The following is a 22,620-nucleotide window of genomic DNA, read 5'->3' as shown; positions in this document are numbered from 1 at the left end:
TCTTAACTATGAATACCTAAGGTCCTGCAATGCCCTGCACAAGAGGTAAGGACATAGCTAATCAGGAAAACTATACTACATTTCTAATTGAAGGTATTTGACAATATTATTATTATTACACCTACTACATATTGGGATAGGATCTTGGAGATGGGAATAGCTCTTAAAGTGTTTATTTTTCTGCTTCAAGTTTTAAAAATTGTCTGGCGAGGTGAAAAAAGAAAGTTTGTTAGTTCATTGGTATGGCTGATGGAGGCTAATAAAAAAAAAAAAAAAAAAAAGCTTCAAAATTGCTTCACGAAAACAAAAAAAATCCTACAAAGACTACCAAAAAAAGCACCATTTCCTTGAGCAGTTTCCACTAATAAACCTCTTAGGGGTACTTTGCACGCTGCGACATCGCTAGCCGATGCTAGCGATGCCGAGCGCGATATTCCCGCCCCCGTCGCAGCTGAGATCTCTTGTGATAGCTGCCGTAGCGAACATTATCGCTACGGCAGCTTCACACGCGCTTACCTGCCCTGCGACGTCGCTCTGGCCGGCGACCCGCCTCCTTCCTAAGGGGGCGGGTCGTGCGGTATCATAGCGACGTCACACGGCAGGCGGCCAATAGAAGCGGAGGGGCGGAGATGAGCGGGACGTAACATCCCATCCACCTCCTTCCTTCCTCATTGCAGGCGGGACGCAGGTAAGGAGATGTTCCTCGCTCCTGCGACTTCATACACAGCGATGTGTGCTGCCGCAGGAACGAGGAACAACATCGTACCTGTCGCTGCAGCGAAATTATGGAAATGACCGACACTACACAAATCACCGATTTACGACGCTTTTGCGATCGTTTATCGTTGCTTCTAGGCTTTACACGTTGCGACGTCGTTACCGGCGCCAGATGTGCATCACTTTCGATTTGACCCCGACGAGATCGCAGTAGCGATGTCGCAACGTGCAAAGTACCCCTAAGGCTATGTTCACACAGGGCATTTTTTTTTTTTTCCAGTAAAACCTCACTTCTTGGCAGAAAATAACCTGTGGTTTTGGTGCAATGTTTCTGGCGTTTTTTTACATTCACATTTTTTCCTCATTGCTTTGTATAGGTGACAAAACGCTGCAAAATCCACAGCAAAACAGCTGAAAGAATTGACATGCTGTGTCTTTTAAAAACCAAGAAAGATGACATTACAGTCAAGAAAAATACTTAAGTGTCTGTGTGTGCATGAGATTTCTGGAATGTCATAGGCTTTGCTGGTACTTTACAGAGCAGCATTTTATTACCATGGATTTGCATAAAACGAATTTTTAAAAAAAAGCAAAAAAAAATGCAAAAAAAAAAGCGCCCTGTGTGAACGTACCATAAGGCCACGTGTATGTTCAGGATTTGGTCAGTTTTTACCTCAGGATTTTTAAGCTAAACCCAGGAGTGGGTAATAAATACAGATGTGGCCCCCCGTGTTTCTATAAGGGCAGATTGTCTCTCCAGGAAAGGAGACAAACTCTAGCGCCACCTATTGGAAGTAGCAATCCTAAAAGTCAAAAAATATAAGGTCAGAGTCACTCTGGCGTATGCCTCGTACGAGTGCAATGTGAGTAAATCTCGCATTGCACTTTGCTCCATTTAAAACAATACAGCAACTCAGATCTGCAAGTTTTTCCCCAGCCCCAATAAGACCGAGGAAAAAATGTCAGCATGCTGTGATTGTCTGCGAGTCTCGGATCACCCGCACCCATACAAGTCTATGGGTGCATGTGAAACATCGGACTGCACTCGAATGACATCCAAGTGCAGTGCAGTGCGATATACACGCTTGCTGACAATGGAGGAGATGGAGAGATCACTGTCTTCCTCTCCTCCGCAGCTGTGATCTGATTGTCACTTTACAGTGATATGATCCTGCAATCGGCTCACGCTGCCAGCAGAGCAGGAGCTGAGGCGAGTCATTAGCATAATGACATCCGAGTGCAGTGAGATATACACACAGGCTGACAATGGAGGAGAGTAGATGGAGAGATCACTGTCTTCCTCTCCTCCGCAGCTGTGATCTGATCGCAGGATCACATCCCTGTATAATGACACCCGGCTCACGCTGCCAGCAGAGCAGGAGCTGAGGCAGGTCATTAGCATAGATGACATCCGAGTGCAGTGCGATATACGCACAGGCTGACAATGGAAAAGAAGGAGAGATCACTGTCTTCCTCTCCTCTGCAGCTGTGATCTGATCACAGGATCACATCACAGTATAATGACACAAGGCTCACGCCGCCAGCAGAGCAGGAGCTGAGGCAGGTCATTAGCATAGATGACATCCGAGTGCAGTGCGATATACACGCAGGCTGACAATAGAGGAGATGGAGAGATCACTGTCTTCCTCTCCTCCGCAGCTGTGATCCGAACGCAGGATCACATCACAGTATAATGACACACTCGGCTCACACTCGCATCAGAGGGTCATTAGCAGATCGCATCTGATGCTTTTGCACTGCATGCCATACGCTAATGTGACTCCAGCCATACACTTTTCCTCAGATTGTTCCACACCTGGTTTTAGCTACAAATACTGAGGTAAAAAACTACCCAAATACTAAATGTGTGCATGAGGCCTAAATCACAATTATATATACACATACTAAGGCCCCGTGCACACATTGAGTATTCTGTGAGTTTTTACCTCAGCCAAAACCAGGAGGGGGTATAAAATGCATAAGTGGTGCCGGTGTTTCTATTATACCTTCCTCTGATTGTTCCACTCCTGGTTTTAGCTACAAATACCCAGGTAAAAACTCACTGAATCCTCATTATGTGCACGTGGCCTTATTGTTACTGACCACATGTGCCTATATCGTAGGGCAGGTTCCCACGAAGAGTTCCTTACTTCCAGGGCCAGTATAGCGGATGACATTTTATAGACTCCTCACGCTCAGTGCCTTTTTTTTACTCTTTGTAAGGCTAGTTTCACACTTGCGTTGAACGGCTTCCGTAGCATTGCGTTGTGTGACGGATGCAACGGATCGTACAAAACAATGGAAAGCTTTTTTTTTTCTTTTTTCCTTTACAGTTTTACTGGCAGCAGACTATTGTGAACGATCAGCTGATCACCCGGTGGCCGAGCGCTCAGCTGATCGCCCTCACATGCCGGCGGCCGGGCGCTCAGCTGATCGCTCTCAATAGCAGGCAGCCGGGCGCTCAGCTGAGAGCTCTCACATGCCGGCAGCCGGGCGCTCAGCTGATCGCTCTCAATAGCAGGCAGCCGGGCGCTCAGCTGAGAGCTCTCACATGCCGGCGGCCAGGCACTCAGCTAAGAGCTCTCACATGCCGGCGGCCGGGTGCTTAGCTGATCGCTGTCAATAGCCAGCAGCCGGGCGCTCAGCTGACAACTCTCACATGCCGGCGGCCGGGCGCTCAGCTGATCGCTCTCAATAGCCGGCGGCCGGGCGCTCAGCTGAGAGCTCTCACATGCCAGCGGCCAGGCACTCAGCTGAGAGCTCTCACATGCCGGCGGCCGGGCGCTCAGCTGAGAGCTCTCACATGCCGGCAGCCGGGCGCTCAGCTGATAGCTCTCAATATCCGGCAGCCGGGCGCTCAGCTGAGAGCTCTCACATGCCGGCAGCCGGGCGCTCAGCTGATCGCTCTCAATAGCAGGCAGCCGGGCGCTCAGCTGAGAGCTCTCACATGCCGGCAGCCGGGCGCTCAGCTGATCGTTCTCAATAGCCGGCGGCCGGGCGCCCACCTGAGAGCTCTCACATGCCGGCGGCCGGGCGATCAGCTGAGCGTTCGGCCACCGAGAAACAAAATAAAGTTTCTGTGATTTAAAAAAAAAAAAAAATGAGCATGCGCAGTGAAAAATAAAGGTTTCCGGCGATCAAAAAAAAGTTACATGCTGCGTTCCCTCCGCCCGACGCAGCGTCAAAATAACGACGCTGCGTCGTCCGGCGGATGCAACGCTGACACTTGCGTTACAGTGCATCGTCCATACAAGTCTATGGAGAATAGCGCAGTGCGTTAAAGACTGCGCTATTCTCCATAGTGACGGACTGCGCTATTCTCCATAGTGACGGACTGCGCTGAACGCAAGTGTGAAAGCACCCTAATCTGACCTGCGCTGTTACTAATCTGTTCATTTCTCTGAGTTTCATGTACAGATTTTCCCATACACTTGTATTAGACGCGGAAAAGTAAAAAACTGCATGGAATCCGCATGACTGTATGGATCAGTAAGCGTCAAATATCAAAAACAAAGAAGCTTTATTTAAAACAGGACGTCCCGAAAAGAGACAAAAAAACCCCCACAAAGACATAAAAATGCTTAAAAACACACAAGTAACCGAATTAAGCCAATATGTACTGAAAAGTGGGAGGAAAACTGCAGCATCAAAAAATGCACCAGATACTCATGTGTAAACTAGGCCTAAGGGGTCAGGCGCGGATCTGTGAGTCTCGGACCCGGACCCAAAACCTGCCAGCCTTCCAGATGTTCTCTAATGCATCCTCGAATGCTGGAAGCATTGCAGGATGCAACTAAGAAACGATCAGCGAGCTGCTGAGACTTTATCACAGACCCATTGACTTCAAAGGATAGGATTCATCGTGCACAAAAACACGGACATGTGAACGGCCGCACCGACTATGACAGGTAATTGTTCATATAAAAAAATATTTTTGTCCCCCCCCCAAAAAAAAAACAAAGGACAATTTTTCATCCATATAATGGCATTCAGTTTTTTTATATCCACAGTTAAAGTAATGATAAGGCCCTATAGTTTCCTGTGACCTGTGCTATAGATCTGATAGATAGATAGATAGATAGATAGATAGATAGATAGATAGATAGATAGATAAAGATAGATAGATAGATAAAGATAGATAGATAGATGGATAGATAGATAGAATAAGGGATAGATAGACAGAGGGATAGATAGATAGAATAAGGGATAGATAGATAGATAGATAGATAGATAGATAGATAGATAGATAGATAGATAGATAGATAGATAGAATAAGGGATAGATAGATAGATACATAGATAGATAGAGGGATAGATAGATGGATAGATAGATAGATAGATAGATAGATAGATAGATTGAGGGATAGATAGATAGATAGATAGATAGATAGGGATAGATAGATAGATAGATAGATAGGGATAGATAGATAGATAGATAGATGGATAGATAGATAGATAGATAGATTGAGGGATAGATAGATAGATAGATAGATAGATAGATAGATAGGGATAGATAGATAGATAGATAGGGATAGATAGATAGATAGATAGATAGATAGATAATGGATAGATGGATAGATAGATAGATAGGGATAGATAGATAGATAGATAGATAGAGAGATAGATTGAGGGATAGATAGATAGATAGATAGATAGATAGATAGATAGATTGAGGGATAGATAGATAGATAGATAGATAGATTGAGGGATAGATAGATAGATAGATAGATAGATAGATAGATTGAGGGATAGATAGATAGATAGATAGATAGATAGATAGATAGATAGATAGATAGATAGATTGAGGGATAGATAGATAGATAGATAGATAGATAGATAGATAGATAGATAGATAGATAGATAGAGGGATAGATGGATAGATAGATAGATAGAGGGATAGATGGATAGATAGATAGATAGATAGATAGAGGGATAGATAGATAGATAGATAGATAGATAGATAGATAGATAGATAGATAGATAGAGGGATAGATGGATAGATAGATAGATAGAGGGATAGATAGATAGATAGATAGATAGATAGATAGATAGATAGATAGATAGATAGATAGAGGGATAGATGGATAGATAGATAGATAGAGGGATAGATGGATAGATAGATAGATAGATAGATAGATAGATAGAGGGATAGATAGATAGATAGATGGATAGATAGATAGATGGATAGATAGAGGGATAGATAGATAGATTGAGGGATAGATAGATAGATAGATAGTCATATAGATGTATAGATATATAGATATGTATGAGGATAGTGTTATTATTATTCCGCGACCATTGAGATCTATGGGAATCTGCCTGCACCCCTCCGCCGGAGGATTTACTGGTGAAATCTGCAGCCAAACATTAGCCATAAATCCACTGCAGAACAGAAGAATCAATTTCTACTCTGAAATGGCTGATAACAAAGAACAATAGACTGCATTCCCCTGCACTGTATAGCAGGTCTAAGTGCACTGTCCCTTTAACATACTAGTTTCCTTTTTATAGCCACAAACAACTAAACAGAAAAGAAGTCACATAAGCCCCAGCACGGCACGAAGCCCCCACCACGTCTCCCACGTACGGCGGCCGGTGGCTCCTGGGTGTGCCGGTCCTCTCCGCGATATTCTCCGCCCTGCCCCGGTTGCCAGGATACCAGAGGACGCGGCACCACTCCGCTGCACTGCGGCACCAAGAGCCGTGCAACCAACCCTCACCACGTAACGTCACGTTCTATTCCACAATATCCCAGCACACCCTGGAAGATTTGTCAATGTTGGTCTTTGGCAGCCTAAGCATCCCTGCTTCCTTATTGGTTGGAATCTCTGTCTCTGTTAATTGATTGGCGGGTTGCTTAGCAGGTGTGGTACAGCAAGGTAGGTTGCTGCCTGAAAATCTCTATCACCGGCTCCTTGGTCCCTGGTGCAGGAGCAGCGGACGGTGATCTGCAGGCAGTGAGGTAAGAGCCGGCCTGCAGCATCATACATAGTGCTGTGTGATACTATACTGATACCTGCAGCATCATACATAGTGCTGTGTGATACTATACTGATACCTGCAGCATCATACATAGTGCTGTGTAATACTATACTGATACCTGCAGCATCATACATAGTGCTGTGTAATACTATACTGATACCTGCAGCATCATACATAGTGCTGTGTGATACTATACTGATACCTGCAGCATCATACATAGTGCTGTGTGATACTATACTGATACCTGCAGCATCATACATAGTGCTGTGTAATACTATACTGATACCTGCAGCATCATACATAGTGCTGTGTAATACTATACTGATACCTGCAGCATCATACATAGTGCTGTGTGATACTATTCTATACTGATACCATCATACATAGTGCTGTGTAATACTATACTGATACCTGCAGCATCATACATAGTGCTGTGTAATACTATACTGATACCATCATACATAGTGGTGTGTGATACTATACTATACTGATATCATCATACATAGTGCTGTGTAATACTATACTATACTGATACCTGCATCATACATAGTGCTGTGTGATACTATACTATACTGATACCATCATACATAGTGCTGTGTAATACTATACTGATACCTGCATCATACATAGTGCTGTGTGATGCTATACTGATACCTGCAGCATCATACATAGTGTTGTGTGATACTATACTATACTGATACCATCATACATAGTGCTGTGTGATGCTATACTGATACCTGCAGCATCATACATAGTGCTGTGTGATGCTATACTGATACCTGCAGCATCATACATAGTGCTGTGTGATACTATACTGATACCTGCAGCATCATACATAGTGCTGTGTGATACTATGCTGCTACCTGCAGCATCATACATAGTGCTGTGTGATACTATACTGCTACCTGCAGCATCATACATAGTGTTGTGTGATACTATACTGCTACCTGCAGCATCATACATAGTGCTGTGTGATACTATACTGCTACCTGCAGCATCATACATAGTGCTCTGTGATACTATACTGATACCTGCAGCATCATACATAATGCTGTGTGATACTATACTGATACCTGCAGCATCATACATAGTGCTGGGTGATACTATACTGATACCTGCAGCATCATACATAGTGCTGTGTGATACTATACTGATACCTGCAGCATCATACATAATGCTGTGTGATACTATACTGATACCTGCAGCATCATACATAGTGCTGTGTGATACTATACTGATACCTGCAGCATCATACATAGTGCTGTGTGATACTATACTATACTAATACCTGCAGCATCATACATAGTGCTGTGTGATACTATACTGCTACCTGTAGCATCATACATAATGCTGTGTGATACTATACTGATACCTGCAGCATCATACATAGTGCTGTGTGATACTATACTATACTAATACCTGCAGCATCATACATAGTGCTGTGTGATACTATACTATACTAATACCTGCAGCATCATACATAGTGCTGTGTGATACTATACTATACTAATACCTGCAGCATCATACATAGTGCTGTGTGATACTATTCTGATACTTGCAGCATCATACATAGTGCTGTGTGATACTATACTATACTAATACCTGCATCATCATACATAGTGCTGTGTAATACTATACTGATACCTGCAGCATCATACATAGTGCTGTGTGATACTATACTATACTAATACCTGCAGCATCATACATAGTGCTGTGTGATACTATACTGATACCTGCAGCATCATACATAGTGCTGTGTGATACTATACTGATACCTGCAGCATCATACATAGTGCTATGTGATACTCTACTGCTACCTGAAGCATCATACATAGTGCTGTGTGATACTATACTGATACCTGCAGCATTATACATAGTGCTGTGTGATACTATACTGATACCTGCAGCATCATGCATAGTGCTGTGTGATACTATACTGATACCTGCAGCATCATACATAGTGCTGTGTGATACTATACTGCTACCTGCAGCATCATACATAGTGCTGTGTGATACTATACTGCTACCTGCAGCATCATACATAGTGCTGTGTGATACTATACTGATACCTGCAGCATCATACATATTGCTGTGTGATACTATACTGATACCTGCAGCATCATACATAGTGCTGTGTGATACTATACTGCTACCTGCAGCATCATACATAGTGCTGTGTGATACTATACTGATACCTGCAGCATCATACATAGTGCTGTGTGATACTATACTGATACCTGCAGCATCATACATAGTGCTGTGTGATACTATACTGATACCTGCAGCATTATACATAGTGCTGTGTGATACTATTCTGATACCTGCAGCATCATACATAGTGCTGTGTGATACTATACTGATACCTGCAGCATCATACATAGTGCTGTGTGATACTATACTGATACCTGCAGCATTATACATAGTGCTGTGTGATACTATTCTGATACCTGCAGCATCATACATAGTGCTGTGTGATACTATACTATACTGATACCATCATACATAGTGCTGTGTGATACTATACTATACTGATACCTGCATTAATGTACACCCTGCACCCCATCCCCCATCTTGACAGAAAAAAAACAGAAATGTAGACATTTTTGCAAATTTGTAAAACAAGAAAAACTGAAATATCACATGATCATAAGTATTCAGACCCTTTGCTCAGTATTGAGTAGAAGCACCTTTTGAGCTAGTACAGCCATGAGTCTTCTTGGGAATGATGCAACAAGTTTTTCACACCTGGATTTGGGGATCCTCGGCCATTTTTCCTTGCAGATCCTCTCCAGTTCCATCAGGTTGGATGGTGAACATTGGTGGGCGCCATTTTCAGGTCTCCCCAGAGATGCTCAATAGGGTTTAGGTCAGGGCTCTGGCTGGGTCGGTTAAGAATAGTCACAGAGTTGTTCTGAAGCCATCCCTTTGTTATTTTAGCTGTGTGCTTAGGGTCATTGTCTTGTTGGAAGGTGAACCTTCGGCCAAGTCTGAGGTCCAGAGCACTCTGGAAGACGTTTTCTTCCAGTTTATCTCTGTACTTGGCCGCATTCATCTTTCCTTCAATTGCAACTAGTCGTCCTGTTCCTGCAGCTGAAAAACACCTCATAGCATGATGCTGCCACCACCATGTTTTACTGTTGGGATTGCATTGGGCAGGTGATGAGCAGTGGCTGGTTTTCTGCGCACATACCGCTTAGAATTATCACCAAAAAGTTCTATCTTTGTCTCATCAGACTAGAGAATCTTATCTCTCATAGTCTGGGAGTCCTTCATGTGTTTTTTTGCAAACTCTCTGCGGGCTTTCATATGTCTTGCACTGAGGAGAGGCTTCTGTCGGGCCACTGTGCCATAAAGGCCTGACTGGTGGAGGGCTGCAGTGATAGATGACTTTGTGGAACTTTCTCCCATCTCCCTACTGCTTCTGTGGAGCTCAGCCACAGTGATCTTAAGGTTCCTCTTTACCTCTCTCATGAAGACTCTTCTCCCACGATTGCTCAGTTTGGCTGGACAGCCAGGTCTAGGAAGAGTTCTGGTGGTCCCAAACTTCTTCCATTTAAGAATTATGGAGGCCACTGTGCTCTTAGGAACCTTGAGTACTGCAGAAATTCTTTTGTAACCTTGGCCAGATCTGTGTCTGGATAATTATAATGAATGGGTACATTATGGTGCATTATGTACAATGAGGTTTAGACCTGGGCGCACTCGGTGGCCGAACAGATCCATGTAGGTAAAACTGAAGCCTCATGTCTTAGGGTATCACCCTAGCCAAAATCCAAGAGAGAGACCGGTTACTCCTAGGCTTTAGTAAACGGAAGCCATCAATTCTTGACAGCTCCACAATTCTGGAGAAAATATTTGCAGGTACAGGTAGGCTCCTCTTTCGTTGGACCTGTTCCCATTGATCACTTTGTATAGCCATCTGCACTTTTGTGTGGAGAAAGCAGAATCTCAGCATTGATGAAGTGAAATTTATATCACGGAAAATATAGAAAGTACTTGTCAATTCAATAAGGGCTCAGTGTTTCCAGAAAACTCTGTTATAAGTGACAGATAATTTCATAATGGTTCTGATAAGCCACCTAAGGACTATGGCTATGGATCATCAGTCAGTCTGACCAGTGAAGGTCCTGTGCCTACTGACCTGCAACGTCTCCAGGAGGGCATGGATGTTGATTCATCTTAAATATTTTGAGCCAAATTATCATTTAAAGTGAATCTGTCATCCTTTTTTTTTTTTTAAGTTATTAATATGGGCATATGGGTAGCATATGGTGAGTTTAGCCATACCTGTATGCCTCCTGGATGAGGGGTTGTTTGACAAAAACCCTCTTTTACATCTTCTATCCTCCAGGCTATGGGGCGTGTGCTGCCCGGAAGATAAGCTGGCCTCTGGTCTTCATTATACAGGATTCTTCTTCCATTTCTGTTCATAATCCTTGTGACGTCCTGCCTGCCGCGTCTCCCCTGCGCGTCCTGCCGGACTGTTCTTCCCATTCCCCCCAGTAGGACTGTCCTTCCCATTCCCCCCAGTAGGACTGTCCTTCCCATTCCCCCCAGTAGGACTGTCCTTCCCATTCCCCCCAGTAGGACTGTCCTTCCCATTCCCCCCAGTAGGACTGTCCTTCCCATTCCCCCCAGTAGGACTGTCCTTCCCATTTTCCCCATTAGGACTGTCCTTCCCATTTTCCCCATTAGGACTGTCCTTCCCATTTTCCCCAGTAGGACTGTCCTTCCCATTCCCCCAGTAGGACTGTCCTTCCCATTCCCCCAGTAGGACTGTCCTTCCCATTCCCCCAGTAGGACTGTCCTTCCCATTTCCCCCAGTAGGACTGTCCTTCCCATTCCCCCTGTAGGACTGTCCTTCCCATTCCCCCTGTAGGACTGTCCTTCCCATTCCCCCCAGTAGGACTGTTCTTCCCTTTCCCTTCAGTAGGACTGTCCTTCCCATTAGCCCCAGTAGGACTGTTCTTCCCATTCCCCCAGTAGGACTGTTCTTCCCATTTCCCCCAGTAGGACTGTCCTTCCCATTTCCCCCAGTAGGACTGTCCTTGCCATTCCCCCCAGTAGGACTGTCCTTCCCATTCCCCCCATTAGGACTGTCCTTCCCATTCCCCCTGTAGGACTGTCCTTCCCATTCCCCCCAGTAGGACTGTCCTTCCCATTCCCCCCAGTAGGACTGTCCTTCCCATTCCCCCCAGTAGGACTGTCCTTCCCATTCCCCCCATTAGGATTGTCCTTCCCATTTCCCCCAGTAGGACTGTCCTCCCATTCCCCCAGTAGGACCGTCCTTCCCATTCCCCCCAGTAGGACTGTTCTTCCCATTCCCCCCAGTAGGACTGTTCTTTCCATTCCCCCAGTAGGACCGTCCTTCCCATTCCCCCCAGTAGGACCGTCCTTCCCATTCCCCCCAGTAGGACTGTCCTTCCCATTCCCCCCATTAGGATTGTCCTTCCCATTCCCCCCAGTAGGACTGTTCTTCCCATTCCCCCCAGTAGGACCGTCCTTCCCATTCCCCCCAGTAGGACTGTTCTTCCCATTCCCCCCAGTAGGACTGTTCTTTCCATTCCCCCAGTAGGACCGTCCTTCCCATTCCCCCCAGTAGGACCGTCCTTCCCATTCCCCCCAGTAGGACTGTTCTTTCCATTCCCCCAGTAGGACCGTCCTTCCCATTCCTCACAGTAGGACTGTTCTTCCCATTCCCCCCAGTAGGACTGTCGTTCCCATTCCCCCCAGTAGGACTGTTCTTCCCATTCCCCCAGTAGGACTGTCCTTCCCATTCCCCCCAGTAGGGCTGTCCTTCCCCTTCTCCCCAGTAGGACTGTCCTTCCCATTCCCCCCAGTAGGACTGTCCTTCCCATTCCCCCCAGTAGGGCTGTCCTTCCCATTCCCCCCAGTAGGACTGTCCTTCCCATTCCCCCCAGTAGAACTGTGCTTCATATTCCCCCAGTAGGGCTGTCCTTCCCATTCCCCTCAGTAGGACTGTCCTTCCCATTCCCCTCAGTAGGACTGTCCTTCCCATTCCCCCCAGTAGGACTGTCCTTCCCATTTTCCCCATTAGGACTGTCCTTCCCATTTTCCCCATTAGGACTGTCCTTCCCATTTTCCCCAGTAGGACTGTCCTTCCCATTCCCCCAGTAGGACTGTCCTTCCCATTCCCCCAGTAGGACTGTCCTTCCCATTTCCCCCAGTAGGACTGTCCTTCCCATTCCCCCAGTAGGACTGTCCTTCCCATTCCCCCTGTAGGACTGTCCTTCCCATTCCCCCCAGTAGGACCGTCCTTCCCATTCCCCCAAGTAGGACTGTTCTTTCCATTCCCCCCAGTAGAACTGTCCTTCCCATTCCCCCAGTAGGACTGTTCTTCCCATTCCCCCAGTAGGACTGTCCTTCCCATTCCCCCCAGTAGGACTGTTCTTCCCATTCCCCCCAGTAGGACCGTCCTTCCCATTCCCCCCAGTAGGACTGTTCTTCCCATTCCCCCCAGTAGGACCGTCCTTCCCATTCCCCCCAGTAGGACTGTTCTTTCCATTCCCCCAGTAGGACCGTCCTTCCCATTCCCCCCAGTAGGACTGTTCTTCCCATTCCCCCCAGTAGGACTGTCGTTCCCATTCCCCCCAGTAGGACTGTTCTTCCCATTCCCCCAGTAGGACTGTCCTTCCCATTCCCCCCAGTAGGGCTGTCCTTCCCATTCTCCCCAGTAGGACTGTCCTTCCCATTCCCCCCAGTAGGACTGTCCTTCCCATTCCCCCCAGTAGGGATGTCCTTCCCATTCCCCCCAGTAGGACTGTCCTTCCCATTCCCCCCAGTAAGACTGTCCTTCCCATTCTCCCCAGTAGGACTGTCCTTCCCATTCCCCCCAGTAGGACTGTCCTTCCCATTCCCCCCAGTAGGGATGTCCTTCCCATTCCCCCCAGTAGGACTGTCCTTCCCATTCCCCCCAGTAGGGCTGTCCTTCCCATTCTCCCCAGTAGAACTGTCCTTCCCATTCCCCCCAGTAGGACTGTCCTTCCCATTCCCCCAGTAGGACTGTCCTTCCCATTCCCCCCAGTAGGACTGTTCTTCCCATTACCCCCAGTAGGACCGTCCTTCCCATTCCCCCCAGTAGGACTGTTCTTCCCATTCCCCCCAGTAGGACCGTCCTTCCCATTCCCCCCAGTAGGACTGTTCTTTCCATTCCCCCAGTAGGACCGTCCTTCCCATTCCCCCCAGTAGGACTGTTCTTCCCATTCCCCCCAGTAGGACTGTCGTTCCCATTCCCCCCAGTAGGACTGTTCTTCCCATTCCCCCAGTAGGACTGTCCTTCCCATTCCCCCCAGTAGGACTGTCCTTCCCATTCCCCCCAGTAGGGATGTCCTTCCCATTCCCCCCAGTAGGACTGTCCTTCCCATTCCCCCCAGTAGGGCTGTCCTTCCCATTCTCCCCAGTAGGACTGTCCTTCCCATTCCCCCCAGTAGGACTGTCCTTCCCATTCCCCCCAGTAGGACTGTCCTTCCCATTCCCCCAGTAGGGATGTCCTTCCCATTCCCCCCAGTAGGACTGTCCTTCCCATTCCCCCCAGTAGGGATGTCCTTCCCATTCCCCCCAGTAGGACTGTCCTTCCCATTCCCCCCAGTAGGGCTGTCCTTCCCATTCCCCCCAGTAGGACTGTCCTTCCCATTCCCCCCAGTAGGGCTGTCCTTCCCATTCTCCCCAGTAGGACTGTCCTTCCCATTCCCCCCAGTAGGACTGTCCTTCCCATTCCCCCCAGTAGGACTGTCCTTCCCATTCCCCCCAGTAGGACTGTCCTTCCCATTCCCCCAGTAGGGATGTCCTTCCCATTCCCCCCAGTAGGACTGTCCTTCCCATTCCCCCCAGTAGGGATGTCCTTCCCATTCCCCCCAGTAGGACTGTCCTTCCCATTCCCCCCAGTAGGGCTGTCCTTCCCATTCTCCCCAGTAGGACTGTCCTTCCCATTCCCCCCAGTAGGACTGTCCTTCCCATTCCCCCCAGTAGGACTGTCCTTCCCATTCCCCCAGTAGTTCCAGCAGGGCCTCTGCCTGTCCTTCCTGGGCTTTATTCCTCCTCTGCGCTGGTTGCTTCATTGCCACCTGTGCTTTTCTCTCTGTTTCTGCACGGATTCTGCCGGTGTAGCCTCTTCTGTTGTCAGGTAGCATCGCTCTATAACGGTGCCATTCTTTCTTTGTCTCCTATTACCTAGTTGTTTCAATAAGAATGTCTTGGATTAGCAGTAGAAAGCTCTGCAATATTACCCAAACTTCCTTTACCTTCTACTTTTACACTTTTGCTGCTCAGTCTGTGACACCTGCAAAAAGATCTGTAATTTGAGACTTTCTGTTCCATCCGGTGTTAAAGGGGCCTACCATCAGATCCATGCCGCTTGAACAGTCGGCATGAATCCGATCCCAGCTGCACGGTGATCACCATGTATGTATTTCTCAGCAACTCTGCAGCATTTGATAAGAAACAGATTTTGATAAGCCGGCTGAAAACTAAGGCTATGTGCGCACAGTGCGTTTTTCACGGCGTTTTTGCGCGTTTTTCGGGTGCGTTTTTGGCCTTAAAACTGCAGGACTTTGCTTCCCCAGCAAAGTCTATGAGTTTTCATTTTTGCTGTCCGCACACATCTGTTTTTTTTACCTGCGTTTTTGCGTTAAACAAAAAAAATGGACATGTCAGTTCTTTCCTGCGTTTTTCTGCGTTTTCCCCCCATGCAATGCATTGGAAAAACGCAGCAAAACGCAGAGATCAAAAACGCAGCAAAACGCAGCCAAAAACGCACCAAATCGCGGCAAAAACGCATGCGTTTTTTTATGTGTTTTTTCGACGCAGGTGCGTTTTTGTGCGTTTTTAGCGGCCAAAAACGCACAAAAACGCAGCGTCAAAAAGACGCAGTGTGCGAACCTAGCCTAAGTGTGTGCGTGGTTCAGGCAGCAGTAATCTGATGATAAGTTTCCTTCACAGGGAACGTATCAGTCGATTCATTCTGCCCAAGCCACAGGCAGCACATATTGGAGCCTGGCTACATCATTGCATCCAGTTATGTTTTTCTCTGAAACACTTCGGCATTTCAGAGAAAATATAGTTTGAGGATTCAGCTAGAGATGAGATTTGTCTAGTAGGGACCCTGGTTGCCATCTCCCCTTATCACTCCAGATGATTGACAGGTCTCTCCCTATATGCATTCATGAGATTCCTGTCAATCACCGTCCTAGAGCAGTGTAGGGGTAAGCTGGTTGGGGGCAGCGTCTAACTAGTCTCTTCCCTTTGTAGTCCTTGGCCGGATCTTCAGACAATGTTTTCTTTGAAACACCAGAGCATTTCAGATAAAAACATACCGGTCTGTAATCGGACCGCCAGGCGCTGATCATGCTGCCATGGATTGGGCAGTATAAATTGAGTAACAGTTTACGTCCTCGTTCTTTTTGCTCACCAGTTTTCTAGGCTGATTTTCAGATAGATATTATTTGAACACTGATTACGTTTTTCTCTATAGTCATAATAGGTCTCCATTTTAAAAAAAAAAAAAAAAGTTTGTTTTTTATTTAACCTGGCTGTGACACTAGTTACTACCCGGACAAATTGTGAGGCAGGATAGTCAGACGTTCTGGATCAGGTACCAGGAAAGCACGTCAAGATTAAGGGGACAGGAGAGGAGTAGTCAGGTCACGGTCCAGAGCCAGAAAACGAGGGGAGTAGTGGGTCAGAGCAAGGGGGCAAGGCAAAAGGACAGTCAAATAAAGTCAACAGTCTGCCAGCAAAACTTCAATCCACAGAGTACAGATAACTGGGACCAACATGCGCCACTGAACAGCATGCTAAACTACCCAGCTAAGTAGCTGGGCAATCACCGGGAACAGGGAACACTTGAGGAAGCCCAGCACCTCCCAGTATGAGATAGGACAACTGAACTGTGACTCATCCAAATGACTGCACAGCAAACCCCTGCACCAGGATGGATTACTGAGCTGTCACTTAACTGACCGCTCAGCACGCACCAGCTCTAGTACTAAGATGTCACTCATCCAACTGACCGCTCAGCACACACCAGCTCTAGGACTAAGATGTCACTCATCCAACTGACCGCTCAGCACGCACCAGCTCTAGGACTGAGATGTCACTCACCCAACTGACCGCTCAGCACGCACCAGCTCTAGGACTGAGATGTCACTCACCCAACTGACCGCTCAGCACGCACCAGCTCTAGGACTAAGATGTCACTCACCCAACTGACCGCTCAGCACGCCATGATCACTGAACGGAGGACTTGAGACATGCCCTGTTATCCAGAGAGTCCCTTGTAAATCTTGACGAGGTGGTTCATTACTCTGCAGTAGTGGCCATATCTCTGTAAGGCCCGTTTCACACGTCAGTGAAAAACACTGACGTTTTTCACTGGCGCGTAAAACACGCACATGTCCCTCCGTGTGCCGTGAATTACGGCACACGTGGGTTGTCTAAGTGCAATCCGGGCTCCGTTCTCCGTGGCCCGTAATTGCACTTAGAGATTAACTCACCTGTGCGCGCTCCCGCTCTCCATGGTGCTGATCGCTCCCGCGGTGCAGCATCCGGCCGGCGCTGACCCCCGCAGCAGCTGCTTCCGGGTCGGCTGTGTCGTGCATCATGAATATGCGCGACAGTAATGAGCAACAAGCTGCACGGGCTGCAGAGGACATCGCTGGAGCCGGGTGAGTAAAAATGATTTTTATTTTAAAAGCACGTTTTTTCTGGCACGTGTTTCACGGACCACACCACTGCGTGGTCCGTGGGACATCAGTGATGCCAGAAAAAAATGGACATGTCTCCGTGCGGCAATCACGGACACACGGGTACGCCGCACGGAGACACGTGCAGTGAAAAATCACTGATGTGTGAGCAGACCCATTCATTATAATGTGTCTGCGTATGTCAGTGATTCTGGTACGTTTAAAAAAAAAGCACAAACGTACCAGAATCACTAACGTGTGAAAGGGGCCTAAAATTGATGGGGAAGGCTTTTTCTAAATACCTTGATCAGGCAATTCTGCCTCTGAGCGGCGCTATTGTGGGCCGCTCATCCCCATAAAGTGACCCCTGGGGCTCCATGATCTCTGGGATCCGGTGATGTCAGGTCACCTTACAGTTGACCTGACATCACCGTGGCCGGCCCCAGTCTCCCTGAGTGACTGGGCTGTGGGCGGCGTTTCATCACTCCTGCTTGCGACGCTCTGCAGAGAAGGAGAGCGCGCACGACATGCTGACGCTGGGCTGTGATGAGCGGTGAAACTCCTCCAACAGCCCAATCACTCAGGGAGACTGGGGCCGGTTGTGGTGATGTCAGGTCAACTGGAAGTTGACGTGACATCACCGGATCCCAGAGGTCACCGAGCCCCGGGGGTCACTTCATGGGGATGAACAGACCGCAATAGCGCCACTCAGAGGCAGAATTGGCTGAACAAGGTATTTAGAAAAAGTCTTCCCTATCAGTTTCACAGAGATGTGGCCACTATTGCAGAGTAATGAACCACCCCTTTAAGTGTTCACATGAAGTAGTAGTTGTTCCAGTTGCATCTTTCTTATTAAACTATAGGAAAAATGGATTTGACAGTGACGGGTAAATGATATAATTCATATACCAAACATACATTACTGAAATTGAAAAACAAAACAAACAATTGTGGAGTGGTACTTTAACCCCGTGATTCTATATTGCATGTCTAATTTTTAGTTTTATAAGGGTGCGTGCCCCACGAGGAGTGTTTGCAGCGTTTTGGACGTAGCACGCTTCAGCTCCATCCAAAACGCTGCGTTGTACAGTACAAGCATAGTGGATGGAATTTCTAGAAATTCTGTGCCCATTGTGCTTGTTTTTTCTTCAGCAAACACTGACCTGCAGAACGACTTTCCAGACCGCAGCATGTCATTGTTTGCTGCAGATTCGCATGTGTCCTGCGTAGGATGAACAGAAGCGAGAGACCGCAGCGCACTGAACCCTGATCGTGGGCACTGACAGCTGTGGTCTCCTGCGGAGGAGACTCGCGGCCCCATAAGTCAGGACCTGCTGCGTCCAGGACGTCCTGATAGTGGGCACATACCCTAAACGTACTTGAAAGAGGCCATTTTGGCGGCACATAAAGTTGTGATTAAAACCCCTCTCCACTAATGATAATGCAATGGCATGGCATGGTCAGCGAAGCTGAAAAGTAAGCTGTAGAAAACCAGAAATGACATCATGTTGTGTTCTCTCTTGTGGCTAGTGTGAACTCTGGACTATTTCAGGATTTTTTTCACTGAAAAATATAACCAAACATTTAAAAAAAAAAATAATTATAATCAGAATATATCATTGGATACGTTCCCTTTCTTATAATATACAGTGTAAGTTACTAAATATTCCTTTTTTTCTACGTACATTTCCTTAAACATACTCCTCAGTATTGTGACCATCCGCAGTGTTCCACCTATGAGTATATACATGAGGAGCGGAGGGTAATGAGATGGCACAGAGGAGCGGTAACAAGGAGACGGGATCCCATTTATATCTAAGACGTTCCAGTCCATAAATCCCAGTAATAAAGTGGCGCGTTCACATACGCAGACTTGCTACTGTCAGGGTTTCTTTATTAATATGCCTTCTTTGTTCTGTCTTTGCCTTTTCTGCATTGCAGCTGTCTTGGCAGCAAAAGGGTTATGCAAGCCTGGCAGCGTGTGCGTTATTTAGGAGCACCAGGGGCGGCCGTCCTGTCACTACATTATATATGAACACTAATTGGAATTAAACAGTTTCTGCCCTTTTTCACATCCCGGGCTCCTGTGATTGGATGAAGCAGGTGCCAGCCGGCCAGCATCCTCCATCTGCAGCCCCAGCCTTCACCGCCTTCCTCCAGATCTCTGCAGGGACTTTGTGCTATCCTCTAGCAGCACCGCACCTTCCTTCCACACAGGTAACCAAATATATTGCTATATCATTTTTGTTATATTCTTTAATAAGTTTGCAAATTATTTAACTAAGTATGCAGCATTCTACAACATCAAGTCATGTAAAGCAATAAAAAACTTGCATTTTTACAGCTATAGTCACTTTTAATCAATATTCTAATTGTTTTTAATGTTTGTTTATTTTTTTTATTTTATCGGTTTTGGACGATATCAGGCACGATGAGCCGAGGATATTCAGAGAACAATAACTTTCCCTATGACAATAACCAGATGGTTTTGGACATGATTCTTTATTCGCTGGTGGGGGTCCCTCAACCAATTAATTGGGACAGTGTTGCAAGACTTGTTCCGGGGTATTCCTCCAAAGAGGTAATTTTGTTTTGATCCTCACTTATATTCATCTTATGAAGTTGAAGTTTGCAGTGATCCACGAAATTCCGGTTATTAAAATGTAGCTCCAGTGAAAATAAATATATATATATATATATATATATATATATATATATATATATATATATATATATATATATATATATATATATATATATATAATAGAACAGGAAGGTATTAGCTTTGTCTGCCAAGTTACAGATACTGTACTGTGGAACTGCAGCCTGGTCATTTTGGACACTACACTAACAACTCCTCCCCACTTCACTTTCTATACACTTCTTCTGTCACACCCCTCTGACACTGCAGACAGAAACCTACTTGATTCATTGCAGAGGCTGCTGTAATCACAGGACTGTAATAACTTACAAGTTCTCTACACAATTTGGGTAAGACATTCTAATTATTTTACATATCTATCCATCCATCCACCCATCCATCCATCCATCCACCCATCCATCCATCCATCCATCCATCCATCCATCCATCCACCCACCCATCCATCAACCCACCCATCCATCCACCCACCCACCCATCCATCCACCCACCCATCCATCAACCCATCCATCCATCCACCCACCCACCCACCCACCCATCCATCCACCCATCCATCCACCCACTCATCCATCCACCCATCCATCCATCCCTCCCTTCTGCTAACTTACAGACTATATTATTTATTTCAAAAGGCATCATATAATATTGTGTAGTAAAAGAGAATCTGTCACCCGTTTGACCTTTTTAAACTGTTAATATGGGCATACAGGCAACAGAATGCTGAACAATGTCATACCTTTATGTGTCAGATATCTTGATGTGGAAAAATCATCTTTTATCACTTTATGTAAATGAGCTCTTCCAGGCTATGGGGCAGATGCTGCCTGGAAGATAACTCCGCCTCCAGAGATTATTTTACATAAAAGCGGTGTTACCAGTGTGATGTGTGATGGCCGCTCTCTGCTCTCGCTGAGGAGCTGTGTGTGATTATTACTGACTCTTCTGCAGGTTCTTCTCAGGTTCAGCCTCCTTCTCACAGGTAGACAGTGTTGCAATGAAGCAGAGCTCAAGGAGCTGCAAAAAATGTGTTTGAAAGACGACAAATGTAATTTCTCCTGTTCTGTCAGTCACTTGTCTCACACTGGTAACGCCACTTTTATTTCAAATAATCTCTGGAGACGGAGTTATCTTCCAGGCAGCATCTGCCCCATAGCCTGGAAGAGCTCATTTACATAAGTGATAAAAAATGATTTTTCCACAACAAGGCATCTGATAGGAGATATAAAAGGTAAGACTATTGTCAGCATTCTATACCTTGTATGTCCATATTAACAGTTTAAAAAGGTTAAAGTGGTGATAGATTCTCTTTAAAGCAACTAGTTGAATAGTCAGGACTAGAGTTGAGCGAGTACCTAACTATTCATACTCACTATACTCATATTGAATACTGTCTAATACTCACGTGTTCAGTCCAAATAGCATGTGCAATGCAAGTCAATGGGGAATACTCGCAAAATAACGAGTAGCCTGAATTCCACACTATTCACTACTCGCATGAATAGTATGACATTCGGGTTACTCGTTACTTTGCAAGTTTTTTCCCCATTGCCTTTCATTGCAAAGGCTATTTGTAATAGCAGTACTCGTTATGAGTATAGTGAGTACGAATAGTTAGATACTCGCTCAACTCTAGTCAGGAGCAAACAAATAAATCTGTCAGTCAGAATCTTTAAGTGATACTTACCTGCTATTTATTTTTCTTCCTGCTTGGATGCTGTTTAGCTCAGCTTAAGACAGAGTTGTGATCTGTGAATACAGCTTAGCTGCGTGCCTTGTCTGAGACTCATCTGTCCCATCATTGGTTCAGACTTTTGATTATTGCTGGGGTGAGACTAGTGCTTTTGCCGACCTGCTCACTAGCCAGGGTGAGTTCAGGGCAAGTCAGGGCCTAGGCACGTGATTGCTGATGGGGTGAAAGAACCCGTATAGGGACATTAGGGAGCGTAGGGAACAACGTCAGGTGAGTGCAGGAGGTGACCTCACTCCGCTCTCCTTAGCTCTAGGCCTATTGTTGTAGCTTACTTCCTATGTACCCTGTGTGTTGTGGCGCTCGCCAGTTGTTCGCTTATTCCTGGTAGAACCCCAGTAGTCCCTGCGTAACATCAAGATACTGGTTTAAAACCCTATGTTCTTTTTTTATTAAAATAGTGATGTTTCTAGCAATTTCTTGTCCTACTGCCATACACACTTCTTAGGGTATGTTCACACAGTGCATCTTTGCTAACCATAAAGATGCAGCATTTTTGGCCCCAAAAAACTTACCCGCAGCAAAAACGCATCAAAAAACGCATGCCCCGTTTTTAACCCATTTTTCCCTATGCTTTTTTATGCTTTCCCTTAGAATCTAGTGTTATATATTCTACTAGAAAACAGAAAAGATTGGAGAAAGATCTATCTTTGGCTTTGCATTGCTATGAACATTTGTTAGTCAAAGAGCTTCTTCATAGAGGAAGAGGACTAGACCTCCAGTGCCACCTATTGGATGTAGGAATCCTAAAAATCAATAATGACCTTTTAATGAGCCTTGCCATATGACGTAGGGTACCTTCACACTTTAGCGATG

The 22,620-nt window shown here is 46.2% G+C and overlaps 2 protein-coding genes across 3 annotated transcripts in view; one reads left to right on the top strand and one right to left on the bottom strand.

The window, feature by feature from the left end:
- The window catches only part of LOC142295022 (uncharacterized), a 45,254-nt gene extending 38,810 nt beyond the window's left edge, over nucleotides 1-6,444 (bottom strand). Inside the window, exon 1 of the mRNA XM_075338093.1 lies at nucleotides 6,304-6,444. The gene's annotated coding sequence lies outside the window, so the exon portion shown is untranslated. The remainder of the gene's footprint in view (nucleotides 1-6,303) is intronic.
- Nucleotides 6,445-6,583: 139 nt separating this feature from the next.
- The window catches only part of SANBR (SANT and BTB domain regulator of CSR), an 81,989-nt gene continuing 65,952 nt past the window's right edge, over nucleotides 6,584-22,620 (top strand). For both annotated transcript variants that reach the window (XM_075339353.1, XM_075339352.1), the window contains exons 1-3: nucleotides 6,584-6,678; nucleotides 19,340-19,615; nucleotides 19,825-19,979. In XM_075339353.1, the coding sequence (XP_075195468.1) occupies nucleotides 19,830-19,979 (150 nt within the window). In that variant the 5' untranslated portion in view covers nucleotides 6,584-6,678; nucleotides 19,340-19,615; nucleotides 19,825-19,829. The remainder of the gene's footprint in view (nucleotides 6,679-19,339; nucleotides 19,616-19,824; nucleotides 19,980-22,620) is intronic.

The sequence above is a fragment of the Anomaloglossus baeobatrachus genome, chromosome 3 (genome assembly GCF_048569485.1).
Source record: "Anomaloglossus baeobatrachus isolate aAnoBae1 chromosome 3, aAnoBae1.hap1, whole genome shotgun sequence".
Classification (NCBI taxonomy): domain Eukaryota; kingdom Metazoa; phylum Chordata; class Amphibia; order Anura; family Aromobatidae; genus Anomaloglossus; species Anomaloglossus baeobatrachus.
The sequence above is the reverse complement of the archived record's forward strand: the minus strand, read 5'-3'. Positions and strand labels throughout refer to the sequence as shown.